The 15,151-nt window shown below is 42.9% G+C and overlaps 1 protein-coding gene across 1 annotated transcript; it reads left to right on the forward strand.

The window, feature by feature from the left end:
• Nucleotides 1–1,533: 1,533 nt before the first annotated feature.
• On the forward strand, nucleotides 1,534–10,466 carry ripk3 (receptor-interacting serine-threonine kinase 3; the record flags this gene model as incomplete). The annotated part of the gene is made up of 10 exons (XM_083907515.1): nucleotides 1,534–1,691; nucleotides 2,589–2,757; nucleotides 4,068–4,223; nucleotides 4,506–4,654; nucleotides 5,599–5,648; nucleotides 7,958–8,119; nucleotides 8,215–8,297; nucleotides 8,431–8,494; nucleotides 8,849–8,913; nucleotides 10,344–10,466. 10 exons carry the CDS (start codon nucleotides 1,534–1,536, stop codon nucleotides 10,464–10,466), a joined length of 1,179 nt encoding a protein of 392 aa, XP_083763641.1.
• Nucleotides 10,467–15,151: the final 4,685 nt, after the last annotated feature.

A 15,151-nucleotide genomic window follows, 5' to 3' on the forward strand; every position in this document is an offset into this window, starting at 1 on the left:
AGAATAGTGGCTGTAAAAATAGTTATTTTTAACCAGTTACAATACTGGTGTTGGATTTTAGCTGAGTCATGTTTTTCCAGACTGCTGATTTCTTCTTTACGGCAGGAACGACGTGTTTTGAGTCACGTGAAATGGCGAACACATCAGCAACAAACACCTTCCTAGTGTAAAATGACTGATAGCGGGCTGAGAGCGGTACATCTTTAAGAGGAAAACAGTTCAAATTCAAATTCAACGCAGAGAAACGTCTTTCTCGACGGTAAACCGGTTAGAAAAAAGTTGCTGGCGTCACCACTCGCCGCTTTCCTGAAGCAGAAGTAAAAGGGAAACTTGGGGGCAGCGCTCTTTCACTTCTGCTTCGAAGGAGAGAAGAGAGAAGCCGCCGCGAAAAGCACAACGTCGACCCGGAGGAATATTTTAACATTTCTCTGTCAGAGAGAGCGAATAATGAGGAAGGAGAAGAGCTCGGCTCCACAGGTGAGTGCTTTCCCACGCGTGATTTACTCGATTTATCGGCGGAAAACATCGCGGTAACGTCGCGGGCTAGTGTGAGTTTTATTAAAGTTTTAAGTTAATACGCTGAGCTAAAAGTTTTTACAGTGTAAAACTCAAATTTCATCTCCACAACACGGCTATAAAGTAGCTTATTAGTGAACTTTAAATATTTAAAAGAGCACATTTGTTTGTCTCTTTCTGAATATTTCACTGCCATTTTTATGATGTACATACTGTATATATATATATGTATATATATATACATAGATACACAGATCTTCTGCAGAAAAGTAAGGCAAATATAAGAAATATTGAAATAAATTGGATAAAAAATTTGAATAATAATGAAATTTAAACATCCAGTGTAACGCTTCTATTGTTTTGTCCACTGTTTTTTAAACCAGAAGAAGACAAAGCTGTGGTTTCCTGTGTTTGTGTGTCACACACACACACACACACACACACACACACACACACACACACACACACACACACACACACACACACACACACACACACACACACACACACACACAGGTTTCAGGTTCTCAAAATGCGACCATTTCCTGTTTCCTCAGTTCTGCGAGTGGAAAAAGTAACACAAATGACTTGGGTTTTTCGACGTAAGAAAAACTTGTTGCCGTCAACTTTTTTGTTCACAAACTCATAAATATTATTAATAAACAAGTAACGTTAAATTTAAAAGACGTGTTAAAGATTACTGTCATTGGCCGAGGAACCAATGAGATGAGACGTGTCCTCTGGAGTCAAGGGGAAGTCAGGAGTCAAGCAAATTTTGCAATCACGTTTGGATTGTGATGGTTGTTTCTGCTGCCCCCTAGTGGCAGATTTATATATATCACACATACAATAAACATAAATATGAAGAATTTGCTTGCAATCTTGAGCCTTCGAGGCTCACTTTAAGTCCTGGAACATCCTGGAATTCAATGGAGAGCCAAATTGAGCTTATCTAACACTAATTGTAATAAACTATTACTTAACGCAGTGATTTCCCCCTCCGCCGCGTCAGTGAATATGGCACGAAACATCTGTTTACGTCCTGAACTGATCGAGGACTCCAGCCTCAGGGACTGGAAGGTGATCGGCTGTGGAGGGTTCGGACAAATCTACAGAGCCAGGCATCATCGCTGGTGCTACGACGTGGCCGTCAAGCTGCTTCACTATGACGACGGGTGAGTGTTTACAAAGGCTTGTCGGGGGGGGAGCGTCACATGGCGCTAACGGACGCTAGCACTGTTGCCTGACAGCAAAGGGGACCCTTGTTTGTAACATGGGGCCAAATCCAATTCCTATCTTAACCCTCAAGCTCAACCCTTAATCTTAACTGGCCCTCAAAACCAAGTGTTGAGGGTTATTTTGTCACTTAGAAATGGGACACCCCTTAAATGCAGATACGTCTTCAGACTGTAGGGGGCAGAATAACGTGAAAGCTGCGTCCAGTCTGTCAACTCCAAAAAAGAATAAGAAGAAGAACACATTTACGGATTATTTATTACGATCCGTTGTCAGTTAGTTATAAGATGATACTCATACAAATATCGTAGACAGTTACCACACACCCAAAGAAAATACTTCATTTGTAGCGTACTCGTTTCGCCGCTTTTGGCCTCAAAACACGCAATGCATTCTGGGTAGCCCCTGCTCCCAAGGGGTGGTCTCGCAAAATCTCAATATTGAGGGCGATACAGCCCTTAAACTTGGCCCTCAACTTTAATTTGGAGAATGGGGACAACACTTGCACTAGAGGGAGCACATTTTTGAGATTGAGGGTTAAGCAAGGAATTGGAATTCACCCTTGGTCCAAAGCGGCTTACGAGATAGGGACTAAGCTACGTAGAAGTTGAAGTTGAAGTCGAAGTAGAAGTTTTGGAAAGAAGTCCACTTAGAAGAGCTGGGTCTTCAAGAGCTTCTTGAAGATATAGGGTTTGGTAGGTCAATCCACTGGAGTCTGGATCGTCTTGTGCGGGTTGCGTTTGGCACCGCCGGGAACGACCGATCCTTGGACGACGATGATACGCTAAGGTGGTATTAGCCCGATGACGCAAACGCACTTTCACAACCTCACACAGGAGCAGCGCATCTCTGCTGCGCGAGGCCGAGATGATGCACCGGGGGAGCAGCGAGTACGTCATGCAGGTCCTCGGGGTCTTCAAGGGTCGGGTGCCCAACTCGGGGCCTTCAGAGCAGCTGGGTCTGGTCATGAAGTTCATGGCGAAAGGATCTCTGACCTCCCTGCAGGTAACTTTATGTCACTGACTCAATCCAGGTCCATTTGGGTGAGGATTGCAACTTTGGGACAAATATTGGTCGCCCCAAAAGATTGAATCCTGATCATTGTGGCAAACCCCTTCTTTTGTACTTCACCGTCACGTTGACACGTTCAATTGTTCCACCAATTCAGTAGATTGCAATCAAATTTGGTACAAATATTCAGGATCCCAAGAGGATGAATCCTGGACTTTGTGGTCATCTCCTTCCTTTGGCTCCGCTGTCATGCTGACATGTTAAAGGGATAGTTCGGTATTTTGGACATAAGACCTTTTTTCCAACTCAGCCGGTGCGATGGAGACGTTTTCAAGAAATTTCATTCAGTTCTTCTAGTTGCAGAGTTGCCGCTGGTGCTATGGCTAGCGCAAGTCAATGGTATATAGTCTAATTCTGTCTAATTCCTACTTTAATCTCAGAATTCTGACTTTTTCTATAATCTCAGAATTGTAACTTTTTCTCAGAATTCAGATTTTTTCTATAATCTCAGAATTGTGACTTTTTCCTCAGAATTCTGATTTTTTTCTCAGAATTCTGATTTAAATCTCAGAATTCTGACTTAAATCTCAGAATTCTGATTTTTTTCTATAATCTCAGAATTGTGACTTTTTGTCAGAATTCAATTTTTTATTTAGTCTCAGATTTCTGACTTTTTCCTTAATCTCAGAATTCAAACATTTTCTATAATCTCAAAAATTCATGCGACGTGAGGTTAGTTTAGTTTCAAATATCATTCTATCAACACAGATATGTTCGATCGATAGTCTGCCGTTACGATTGATTTGCCTCGGGTGCACTGTGGAGTCGGTATGAGTGTTTTTAATTCCATGCTAACTTGTACCATTAACTCGCGCTAGCCATAGCACCAGCGAACTCGGCAACTAGAAGAACTGAACGAAATTTCTTGAAAAACGTCTCCAGACGTCTCCATCACACCGGCTGAGTTGGAAAATAGGTCTTACGTCCAAAAAACTATCCGTTTAATATCATCTATCAACTGGACGGATTGCCGTCAAATTTGGCGGAGATATTCATGGTCCCGAGGGGAGATAACTCTTCTGCTGTACTTCACTGTCACGTTGACGTGATAAATTCATGCAGCGAGGGAATAGATGCCAATCAAATTTAGTACAAATGGTTGAATCATGGTGATCTTGTTTAATGTTTATCAGATATTTTGGTACAGTTTCACTGCCCGTTCACTAGCTTTCCTTTGCCTCTACGGTTATGGTGACATTGCTAGCATCTTTCATAGTATCCCCCCCCCCCCCCCCCCCCGACAGGAAGCCTTATCTGGACCTCCACCGTTGCCTCTGGTCTTCAGACTGGCTCACCAAGCGGCTGTGGGTATAAACTTCCTCCACAGCTGCTCACCCGCCCTGCTCCACCTGGACCTGAAGCCCAGCAACGTGCTGCTGGACTCGGATCTCAACGTCAAGGTCAGGTCCATTTTAAACACCCCCTGATTTTAGTCTTTTTTTAGTTTGTTTTTGCTGTGGTAGAAGAAGCAATATTCATACAATGCCAATGTCCTGTTGAAAAGAAGGTAATAATCTGATATAATAGGGAAGGAAAAGTCTTCCCCTCTTTTATTTCCCCTGTTTGACAGCGTTTATAAAGTCTATGAACCTGTTTTGTTTTTGTGCTTTTCTTCCCCTTACCTACACGACTATTTACGGTCCGATCCGCCATTCTTCTTCTTCTTCTTCTTCTTCTTCCAGCTCACAGATTTTGGCCTCGCCAAGATTTACCACAGCGTCACTCGAGCCTCCAAAAAGGACAGTGACGACGAAGGAGGGACCATCAGCTACATGCCGCCGGAGGCCTTCGAACTATCGTACGCTCCCACGCGAGCCTCGGATATCTACAGGTACGAGAGTCACTCGACCAGGCTTGTTTTACTGTGCTTTATAGGTCAAGTGAGTAGTAGTCCCATTTCCCCCAAAGACGCACCACCGGGGGGCAGTCTTGTAAGAGCATATTTGTCCGTAAAACAAAAAGTCAAAACATTGTAGTCTAATTTTTCCACATAGACCTTTATGCAAACCAGTGGCGTCGCCCCCTGATGGCCATATCTATATTATATTATATTTGGGCTGACGATATGGGTCCCAAGTGGGTTTGTACATGGTTTCCATGGTGGTCCCATCAATGTTAGCCCACTTCAAACCCGTATAGTAGAATTTCCAGGCTAAGTGGGTACGGAAGCCGGGTTTCCACCAAAACGGGAACGGGTTCAGTTTGGTTCGGTTGATCGAGCTGGGCTTGGCTCCTCCCACGAGTCAGCTGATTGGGCCACCATGGAGACCATGGACAATTCTGACTGGACTGGAACTGGACTGGAACTGGACCGGAACACTCTCCACAACACAGTCTATAGTGTGAATCCATGTTCCAGCAGCTAAAAAGGATGGCTTTATGGCCTATACTGCATTCAACCACCAGATGGCACCCAAGGCCTTTTGGTTCCACAGTAGAGTCAGATATATTCAGACCCATCATACACACATACATACATCAGTAATCAGTAAAAAAACAAAAAACATTTGCATCATGTGCTCATTTATGAAACGCCAGAGTGGGTTTTTACGTCTGGTTTGAGGAACCTGCAGCTGCTAGCAGTCGGTCAGAAGACGTCAAGGCCTCATAACTCACGTTTAACACTTGTATATATGTGTTAAAAACACGTGTTAATTACACTCAGGATCTCACAGAATGTTCTCTTTGCACTTCCTGCTGCTCCCGTGTCCTCATTCTCTCACGAGACCGCAAAATCATCGTTTTTTGTGTGACGTCTGATGTCTTTTCTTACAGTTACGGTATCCTCCTGTGGTCCATCGTGACCGGGAAACAACCGTATGCACGTAAGTGACCGACCGTGACGCCTCCTCCTCATCATCATCATCATCATCATCATCATCATCATCATCATCATCATCATTTACAGGCTCCTTTAATGACTCTCTCAGTCGTGATCTGCTAATTCACTAAAACTGAACCACGTCCAAGACTAACACAATTAAAAGTGTGACGCGAGCAAAACAAACTAGGTCGATTGTTCTGGATCTTTTTATATAAAGTAGGTCTGCGATGCTCGGTAAATCGGCCGTGAGAATAAATAAGTGGGGCGTGTTTCTAGGTCACGTCTTCAGGTGTGTTTTTCTGTCACGAGTCAAAGTCATGATTCATTTTTATAGAGAGAGCGTCTCATTGAGGCGCAATAATTGCACAAAAGTCACTAAATCGGACCGTATTTCTTTTGTTTTTGCTCATAAAAACGAGGCAAGCGAACGTTGAACTTTGACGTATTTACAGATTTCACAAAATTCAACCCTAACCCTTTGAAACATTTTGAGGGTTCTAAAGGCTAATCTATGGGCAGAAATTGAATTTGAATCATTTATATTTGAATTTGAATGTTCTTCCTTCATCCTTGAACTATCCGGATCTGAATTGTGAGAAATGAATGCGAAGAGATATGGAGTGTTGAATTTGAAAAATTAAATTTCAAATTATACTATTCAGATTCAGTTTTTCAATGCAATAATTCAAATTTAAAAATTCAAATTCAAATTTAACAATTCAAATTCAACAATTCAAATTCAGTTTTTCAATGCAATAATTCAAATTTAACAATTCAAATTTAACAATTCAAATTCAAATTTATCAATTCAAATTCAAATTATGTGATTCAAATTCAGTTTTTTAATGCAATTATTCAAGTTTAGCAATTAAAATTCAAATATAAATTATTCAAATTTAGTTTTTTAATGCAATTATTCAAATTAAACGATTCAAATTCTGTTTTTTAATGCAATTATTCAAGTTTAACAATTCAAATTCAAATTATGTGATTCAAACTCTCACTTTCTGATGGCACACATTTCAGCCCATACTAATCATCAACTACTTTGGTCTTTTTCCTCGTATCTTTGCTCATGAATCATTTTGGTTTGACAACGTCGTCGCTACAATCTTTGCGAGACATTTTCCGTCACTTTCCGACGTCAGGAAACACAGTTTGAGAACCACGGAACTAGAAAAATGCGAGTGTTTTACTTGGGATGTGCTTGCCTTTATGAATCGTTTTGAACATCGTTGTTCAATTTAATCACAGTTGAAGCACAAACTCACTGATCGACGACGAGTAATCGGGAGAATAATCGACAGATTTGGTTTCGCAGCTCTTGCGTGACAGCTCTTCCCCGTCTGTGCCTTTGTTTTCCCTGATTCTAATCCGGCGTTCTTATCCGCGTGCGTCATCACGCCCGACGCTCGTGCTCACGTGTCGTAAAACAAACAAAGCAACGACAATAACAACAAGCAGCACGTTTTTAAAAAAACGAAAAACATTTGTGCTTCAATTGTTTTTGAAACCGTCACACGTTTGGCTTCGATTCCATCAATGATTTAATCGCAAATGCAATAAAAAAAGTGAACATATTGTAACGTAGTCCAAAGATTTTATTTATCGAGAGTAAAAATACTTTGTGTCTGTATTCATTTAATAGAGTTTCACATTTTTTTACTGGGTTTAGCTAAACTTAAGATGTGTTTATCTTAATTTTTCCCCATTGTATAGAGAACTTTCAACCAAAAATTGGGCAAAACATAATTTGACTATAACGCTCCATCTGACTGGAATAATCTACTAATCTACTAATCTTTAGTTCAAGAAATCCAAATTTACCTAATTCTATATGTAGTAGCTCAATTTTTAAAATATATATATATATATATAATCACGTGGGCGCTCTGAGTTTGGAATTAAAAAATATGAATTTTAATCCACCGGGTCCAGCAGAACTTTACCTGATTCTATCTGTTACCATTTTACATAAACGTTCAGATGTTGCTGTGATATACACGTTTAAATGGCCGCGAAATCCTTAATCTGCTTCAGATTACATTGATTTATCTGAAATTACATTTCAAGGGGCTGTATCCTTCAAAGAAAATCAAATTGACATTATTTTAAATGCCGTAGTTTACTTTCAGAGAGTCTGATTCCAGGAACGTACTTTTGGGAGATACCACCAAGTTTTGGTTCCTCAAAAAAAATCGTGGACAGGAACTTGCTAAATCGATGCGTTCATCAGAATAATGTTTTTTTTAAATTATTATTATTATTATTATTATTAATAATCCTTTGTTACCTCTTCCCTTTCTCCAGACGCAAACTCCAGCATCGTGCGTTTCCGGATCCCGCTGGGCGACCGTCCGTCGCTGGACGTCTTCAGGAACGAGGCCGAGAGGCACGAGGATCTGCTGGACCTCATGGCTCTCATGACCAGATGCTGGGAAGCCAGCCCCGACAAAAGACCCCCGTCATTACGTAATAAAACTAAACTAAACTAAACTAAAAAAGAGTCCCGTCCCGCACACAGAGTTATGTTAGCGTTGCGCTAACGCTGTCCGTGTTTCTGGCAGATTGCGCCACCGCTACCGAAGAACTGTACAAGAAACACGGGGACGCCGTCGTCGATGCCGTCTATCACGTTCTAAAACAACTGGTACGTGTCAAGAAAACGCCCCGAAAATACTTTTTTTGTGTGGTTCATTTTCTACGTACCGCAGTTTGAGCGGCGGCGACTCAGCGAAATCACCGTCTGACATCTGACTCTTTCTCTTCCCCCTTTTTTCCAGAAGCCAAAAGACGACGAAAGAATAATAGAGAGGCTCCAGCGGGTTCACATCACCCCCTTGACAGGTCTTTTTCATCATTAACTCAAAATTATTATCATTACTTTTACGTCTTTAGTTAGTCAACTTTTTCCAGCTAGCTTAAAACCTAGTTAGCATTTAGCAGAATGCTAAGCCAGTCTCTTTTCAACGATTAAAGGCGCATTATGTATCATGTTTTGGCGTCATGTGGCGCCACCTACCGCCGTCTACCAATCATTGCGGTCAGTAGAGTCTCAGCTGCCGATCAAAAACCGCGGGTTGCCAGTTACGTCAGAAAACAAAACCTAAAAGACCTCGGTATTTTTGAATTTGAACGCAGTAACCGTTTTTGGCCACATTCTTACATATGGCGCCTTTAATTATTCGTTTTTTTCCGCAGCTTGTCCCCCGGGTGAAGGAGTGAACATGTGTGACGACGTGCTGACAGGACGTCCACCCGTTCAGGTGAGATGGCAACGCATTTGACGATCAGCTCCGCCCACCTACACCAGTTCAAATCTACGGTTTTTTTTGTTTTGAGTTCGTCCCGCTACATAATGTGTGTTCCTTTTTCGCTCACACCGGGACAAAAGCCCAATGGAAATGTCTTGTAAATGCACTAAACACCGTGGTTCTCAAGCTGCGGTACCATGGGCGGAAATATGTGCCACCAGAAACTGAATTTGAATCACATAGTTTGAATTTTGTATTGTTTATTTAGAATTATTGCATTGAAAAACTAAAATCTGAATAGTATAATTTGAAGGGTTAGGGTTCTTCGCAGTCGGTTCTCACAATTCAGATTCAAATGACTGTGACGGGAAGAACAATCGCTATTCAAGTTCAAATATAAATGATTCAAATTCATAATTTTTTTAATGCAATTATTCAAGTTTAGCAATTCAAATCCAAACATAGATGATTCAAATTCAGTTTCTGGTGGCACATTTTTTAAACCCGTATTGTACGTGTACCTTTGGAATTGTAACCGGAGTGTGTACAAAATGAAACAAATAACAAATAATAATACAAACATATATGGTATGAAACATTGGTTCTCAAAGTGCGGCCCGGGGGCCAATGGCGGCCCGCGGAAACATTTCTGGCGGCCCCGCAATGAATTACAATTGATAATTTTAATCCAGGAGCTACTTAGCTTGTTAAATGTTTATTGGACATTACTGGATACAGACCAGTAGGTGTAAACAAAAATACTGGATATTTACCTGGTTTCTATATGGTGAAATTTAGTGTATTATTGGGTTATAAGCTGGTAATAAGCAGGTAGCTACAGCCCCCAATTACTAGCTATTTACCCAGTAAATATATGGTAACAGAAATGTGTTACTTGGTATTAACCTGTAACTAGAAGGTAAGAACAATGGCCAAAATACTGGGTAATTACCCCACATCTGAAACCCAGTACACTGTTAGAGAACTGCAATCTGGTCATTAAAGTTATTACAAATGAGAACCACATCACTTACATGCTAATATTGGCAGAATCTCTAAATCTCTGAAATGTTCCGCCAACATTAGTGCGTACGTGTTTAGCGCGTTTACAAGACATTTCTATTAGTTTTTCTTTACGGCTACAGGTATAATTAATATAAATAAGTTCACTGTACTAGGTTTATACCCAAGCTACGTGCAAGCTAAAGCCACACGTACGTCCTGTTTACCCTGCGTCGCCTCACTAAACTGGGTCAAGATCTTAAAAACCCACAACATCCTCAAACTTCACTCCTGTATTTCTGCATCAGAACTGTTAAGACGTCCCTGAAGGTGTTTCTCTGCTCCTAAACAGAGGGTTTACGGTCAAAGAAACCCCCCACGTTAGCAGGAGTTACTAGCTAAGTGCTAACAAACGCGACGTCGACTTCTTTGTGTTGCAGGAAGCCGGCAGTTGTGCTGCGGCGAGCGAACACAAAGGTGAAGAGGAAGTAGCAGCTGCACAGAATCATCTTCAATCATCTCAAGGTTTGCACGGAAGGGTTTTGTTTTTTCCGGTCGTGTGATTCAGACAAATTCATCTCCCATGACCTGTCGACCCTTTTTTTTATATTCCAGACCCGAGAACGCCTCCGCAGGGGAAATCATCCTCATCCTCAGAGCCCTATAAAATGAAACCGTCCTCTGTTTATCCCATCGACGCTTCACCATCGCCTCCTTCCACCAAGAAGTCGTTTCAAAGCAGAGTACAGAAGATGGACCATCAACAGTACAAGGTGTTTGTTTTTGTTATTTATGGGGTGTTTGCAGCCATCTTGGAACCTTGGTGAGGTTGCTTTGGTTTCAGGCTCCTGTACATTTACATTTAAGCATTCATTTAAAACATTGAGTAGTCTTGGAAAGAACTCCAGTAGATGGGAAGGGGTAGGGTTAGTGCTAGGACAGAAGATGTTCTTGGAAGGGCTGGGATTATAAGAGCTTCTCTGTTCTGGTAGCGCTTGGTAGGTGGTTGCACCAACGTGGAACGACTCATGGAATGAGTCTGGATTATCTTGTGCGGGGTGTCCGACAATCCCTGGATGAACGGAGTAGTCATGGGGTAAGGTATGCCTTTAGGAGAGCATTTACGTAGGTGGCACCTCGTAGGCTAGCATCAATAATTTGAATTTTATGTTGGTGGCTAAGGGTAGCGGGCCCACGGTTGGTGTAGTGGTTAGAACTCTTTGCCTTTGCAGCAAGAAGACCCGGGTTCCTGGGTTCCAGCCCCGTTTTGAACAACTTCGTGTGTGCGTGGGTTTTCTCTGGGTTCTCCGGCTTCCTCCCACAGTCCAAAAACATGCAATATGGGGATTAGGTGAATTGGTCACTCTAAATTGACCGTAGGTGTCTCTATATGTGGCCCTGTGAAGGACTGGCGAACTGTCCAGGGTGTAACCCCACCTATCGCCCAAAGTCAGTTGAGAAAGGCACAGCAACCCCCGCGACCCTCTGGTGGAGGATAAAGCGGTAGATAATGGATGGATGGATGGCTAAGGGTAGCGAGAACAGAGGGGTGACATGTGCCCTTTTAGGTTGCCCCGAGGTCTCAAGAAGGCACCCTGGGAACCATCACCTTACTGTGGTCTGCATGCCCCGACCAACCTGGGAGCTACGTTTGTCAGTAGCCACGTGCGCCTGGTAGGGTCTTCCATGCCAAATTAATCTCAGACAAGGGGCCAGACAAAGAGTAGATCAAGAGGACCTCATGGAATGCGACCTTGTGGTCTTAATGCTTCAAAATGGCAATTCACAAATTCCAGTTTGACAACTTCCAACTATCCATCCATCCATCCATTATATATCGCGTTATCCTCCACCAGAGGGTCGCGGGGGGTGCTGTGCCTATCTCAGCTTACATTGGGCGATAGGCGGTGTACAGCCTGGACAGTTCGCCAGTCCATCGCAGGGCCACATATAGAGACAAACAACCATTCACTCACACTCTCACACCTACGGTCAATTTAGAGTCACCAATTCACCTAATCCCCATATCGCATGTTTTTGGACTGTGGGAGGAAGCCGGAGAACCCGGAGAAAACCCATGTACACCCGGGGAGAACATGCAAACTCCTTGCAGAAAGGCCCTTGTTCCGAAGTTGTTCCAAACGGGGCTGGAACCCAGGATCCCGGGTCTTCTTGCTGCAAAGGCAAAGAGTGCTAACCACTACACCAACCGTGGGCCCCAACTTCCAACTACTTTTAATTTAATAAAAAGTGATCGTAGATGTATACGATTACAATAACGTTACGATTCTGTGTGTGCAGCGTCAGAGTTCCAGTCCCGTCACTTGTTCCAACAACCCTGCCGAGCCGAGGAAAATCTGCATCCACAGCAGCCACGTGACCGGCGTCCAGATCGGGAACAACAGCACCATGAACATCATGTACGGGGACACAGGGTCCGAGAGGAGGCGTCACCCGACAGCGCCGCCTAGCGTCAACCTCCCGCGGTCGCGCTCAGGGAGTTGGAAGAAAAAGACGGGAGGAGTCGGCTGAGTTCAAACTTCTCAGATTTCGTCGTGTTTTATCGCGGTCAAACAAAGGGTTGATGTTCTCTATGGAAAAAATAATAATACTTTACTTTGCTTTTCAAGTCTGAACAGGATTCAACATGTTTTTTTTTATATCTATATATTATTTATTCTGTTCCTTTGAGTCAAAAACGTTTTGTTTTTGTTTTTCTCAAACTGTCGACAGCGAATATTCCCAGTGACGATGTCAGGGTTAAACTTAACAGACAGACGTGTTTACAAACATGTCAGCTTTTCTTTTATGTGCTCAGATCGATAAGATTCTTCACAAACTCTTCACGGTATTTGAGATTAACGCTGTAATCTCCACCTCTTTGACGTCGCTGAAGTCAAAACAACAAACAACAAACACCGGTGTTTTTTGGTTTCATTTCTACGCGGATGTTTTTTCGTGGGTAAATCTTGAAAAGAAGGTGCTTTTAAAAAAAAAAAAAAAACTTTTATCGTATTTTTTTTTTTCAATCTAATGTTAATTTTAATAGGTTTGTGATCACAATTAAGTTGGCTTTGAAGTAGAACCTCGATGTGCTGTAGCTTCAATGAAGTTTCAATTACACGCGAAAAAAGTTTAAATACGAAGGTACTTCAGCGAGAATAAAGGGAAAGAACCACGCGATTGTATGTACAGTTTACTATGATTCTGGTAATAAATTCTGCAAATACTTTGGCTTTCATGACACATTTTCTATTATGTGGTAAAAAAAAAGTGCAAAAATGGTACGACTTTTCGTGTGGGGGCGATGAGAGCTTAAAGTTATTTGTGATATGTCACTGAATTCCAAATAAAATGCCAAATGAATCTGTAAATATAAAACCAATTGCAGAAATGTACACAATGTAAAGTTTATTCAAACGCGAAAATCGCCAAAATAGTCAACGTTCAATCCAAAATGGCGGCCTTCCTGTTGGTTTTAGAGCATAAGCTGTCGCTAACTTTTTTGACCGCCCCGACCTAATGAACACGTGTACCAAATTTCGTTAAACCTGGTACTCGGGCTGACCAGTTTTTGGGGGCGGAGCAGTTATTTGCCCCTCCCATTTCCAATTTTTGGGTCGTAAATTTTTCGTAAAGTTTTGGGGTTATGTTCAGGCCCTCAAAAATAAGAACTCTTTAGGGTTAAATCATTTGAATTATATGATTTTGATAGATTTTTTGTTTAGAACATTTTTCTCACATTTGTTTTCAAACCCCCCAAATCTACACATCACGGCTTTTTTTGCTCCCCCCCCCCCGACACGAATCGCCAAAGTGCTAACACAGGCCTCCGCTGTGCACCAGGGAGTGGAATCTAATCGGCATCGATGGTCCGGCGTGAGATCAGCAGGACTCTGGCAGCAGAACCAGATCCTCCATCTGCCACCGGATCAACTGCAGAGCGATGCGTGTTCGCTGTGCGTCAGCGAGGACCAAAACAAACACACGTAAACGAGTTATTTGTGCTGGGTTTTTTTTAACGATAAAACTACAATGTTTACGATAAATACTTGAAAATGACGCTGGTGCAGAACAGTATGTACATTTGGGGAAAGTCGTTGCGCACGTACGCGTCTAAAGGCCACATTATACTTCTCCGACTGCGTATGCGTTATCCGTCTGCGTCACCACGGAGACGCCTCGAGCATTTATACTTCTGACGGACACTCGCTGCAATTTCCCGCCCGATCAGTAGGGGTCGCTGCGCAAGGTTGTTGTGCTTCTGGCTACAGTGAGCAATGGCGTCCGAGAAAGAAAGAGAGAGAAAGACTGTTGTTGTTGAAAAAGCGGCCGTTTCTCACTTTTCTGTGTCACGGAACGCAGTTTTAAGATAATTTGAGGCGAGAAATAGGCCATTTAGAGTCTAAACATGTGCTGTGTGTGTTAAGATATGACGTATTTATAGTTCGGCAGCGGCGTTATCGGCGGGGATCAGCTCCGCCTCTGTCAGGACGCCCGGAGCGCACTGAGAGCCGGCACAGAGCAGCTTAGCTCGGCCTGTCCTGAGGACCAATCGCAGCTCTTGCCGTCTCCGTAGCCCCTTGACGGAGTGACGGACACTTAAAAAATATTTCGTGCACCCGGAGACGACGCAGAGGCTCTTCGACAGTCTCTGCGTCGACGCAGAGTCTCTACGTAGCCTACGCAGAGCACTTTACGCAGAAGTATAAATTGGGCTTTAGGGTCAAACGACCCACGATAGGAATCGCCTGAGACGGCGCGATACGTTCACGATACAATATATAATCGCGATATTGCAAAATAAGTATTTTCACACACGACTTTGGCGTGAACACAGCATTACGCTTGGCCATTAGCTGCCTTGAAGTGTTTTTTTTATCGCTATGAGCTCAGTTTTCACATGCGCATAAACAACGGTGTCATCTGCGTACGGTTAGACATTATTATTATTAGAGCGAACGGATCTTCACGTCACACCTCGACTCCCCTGCCCGACAGACCATTCAGCTGAGAACCGGACGTGTCCGAGGGAGCTGTAGCATGGTTCTCTTCTTGCGTCCAGACTTGTACCGCCACCCGATGGTGAAGCGGGATGCTACAGGACCCTGATGGTGCGAGTACACCAGGGTCCGCGATATGTGCGGGAAAGTATACCAGGGCTGATAGGATAGACAGAATGGAGAAAGTCAGAGTCAGAGCAAACCAAGTGTACTTATATTCCACACAATCCGCTCACGTAGTACAG

Source organism: Microchirus variegatus (genome assembly GCF_963457635.1).
Source record: "Microchirus variegatus genome assembly, chromosome: 2".
NCBI lineage: Eukaryota > Metazoa > Chordata > Actinopteri > Pleuronectiformes > Soleidae > Microchirus > Microchirus variegatus.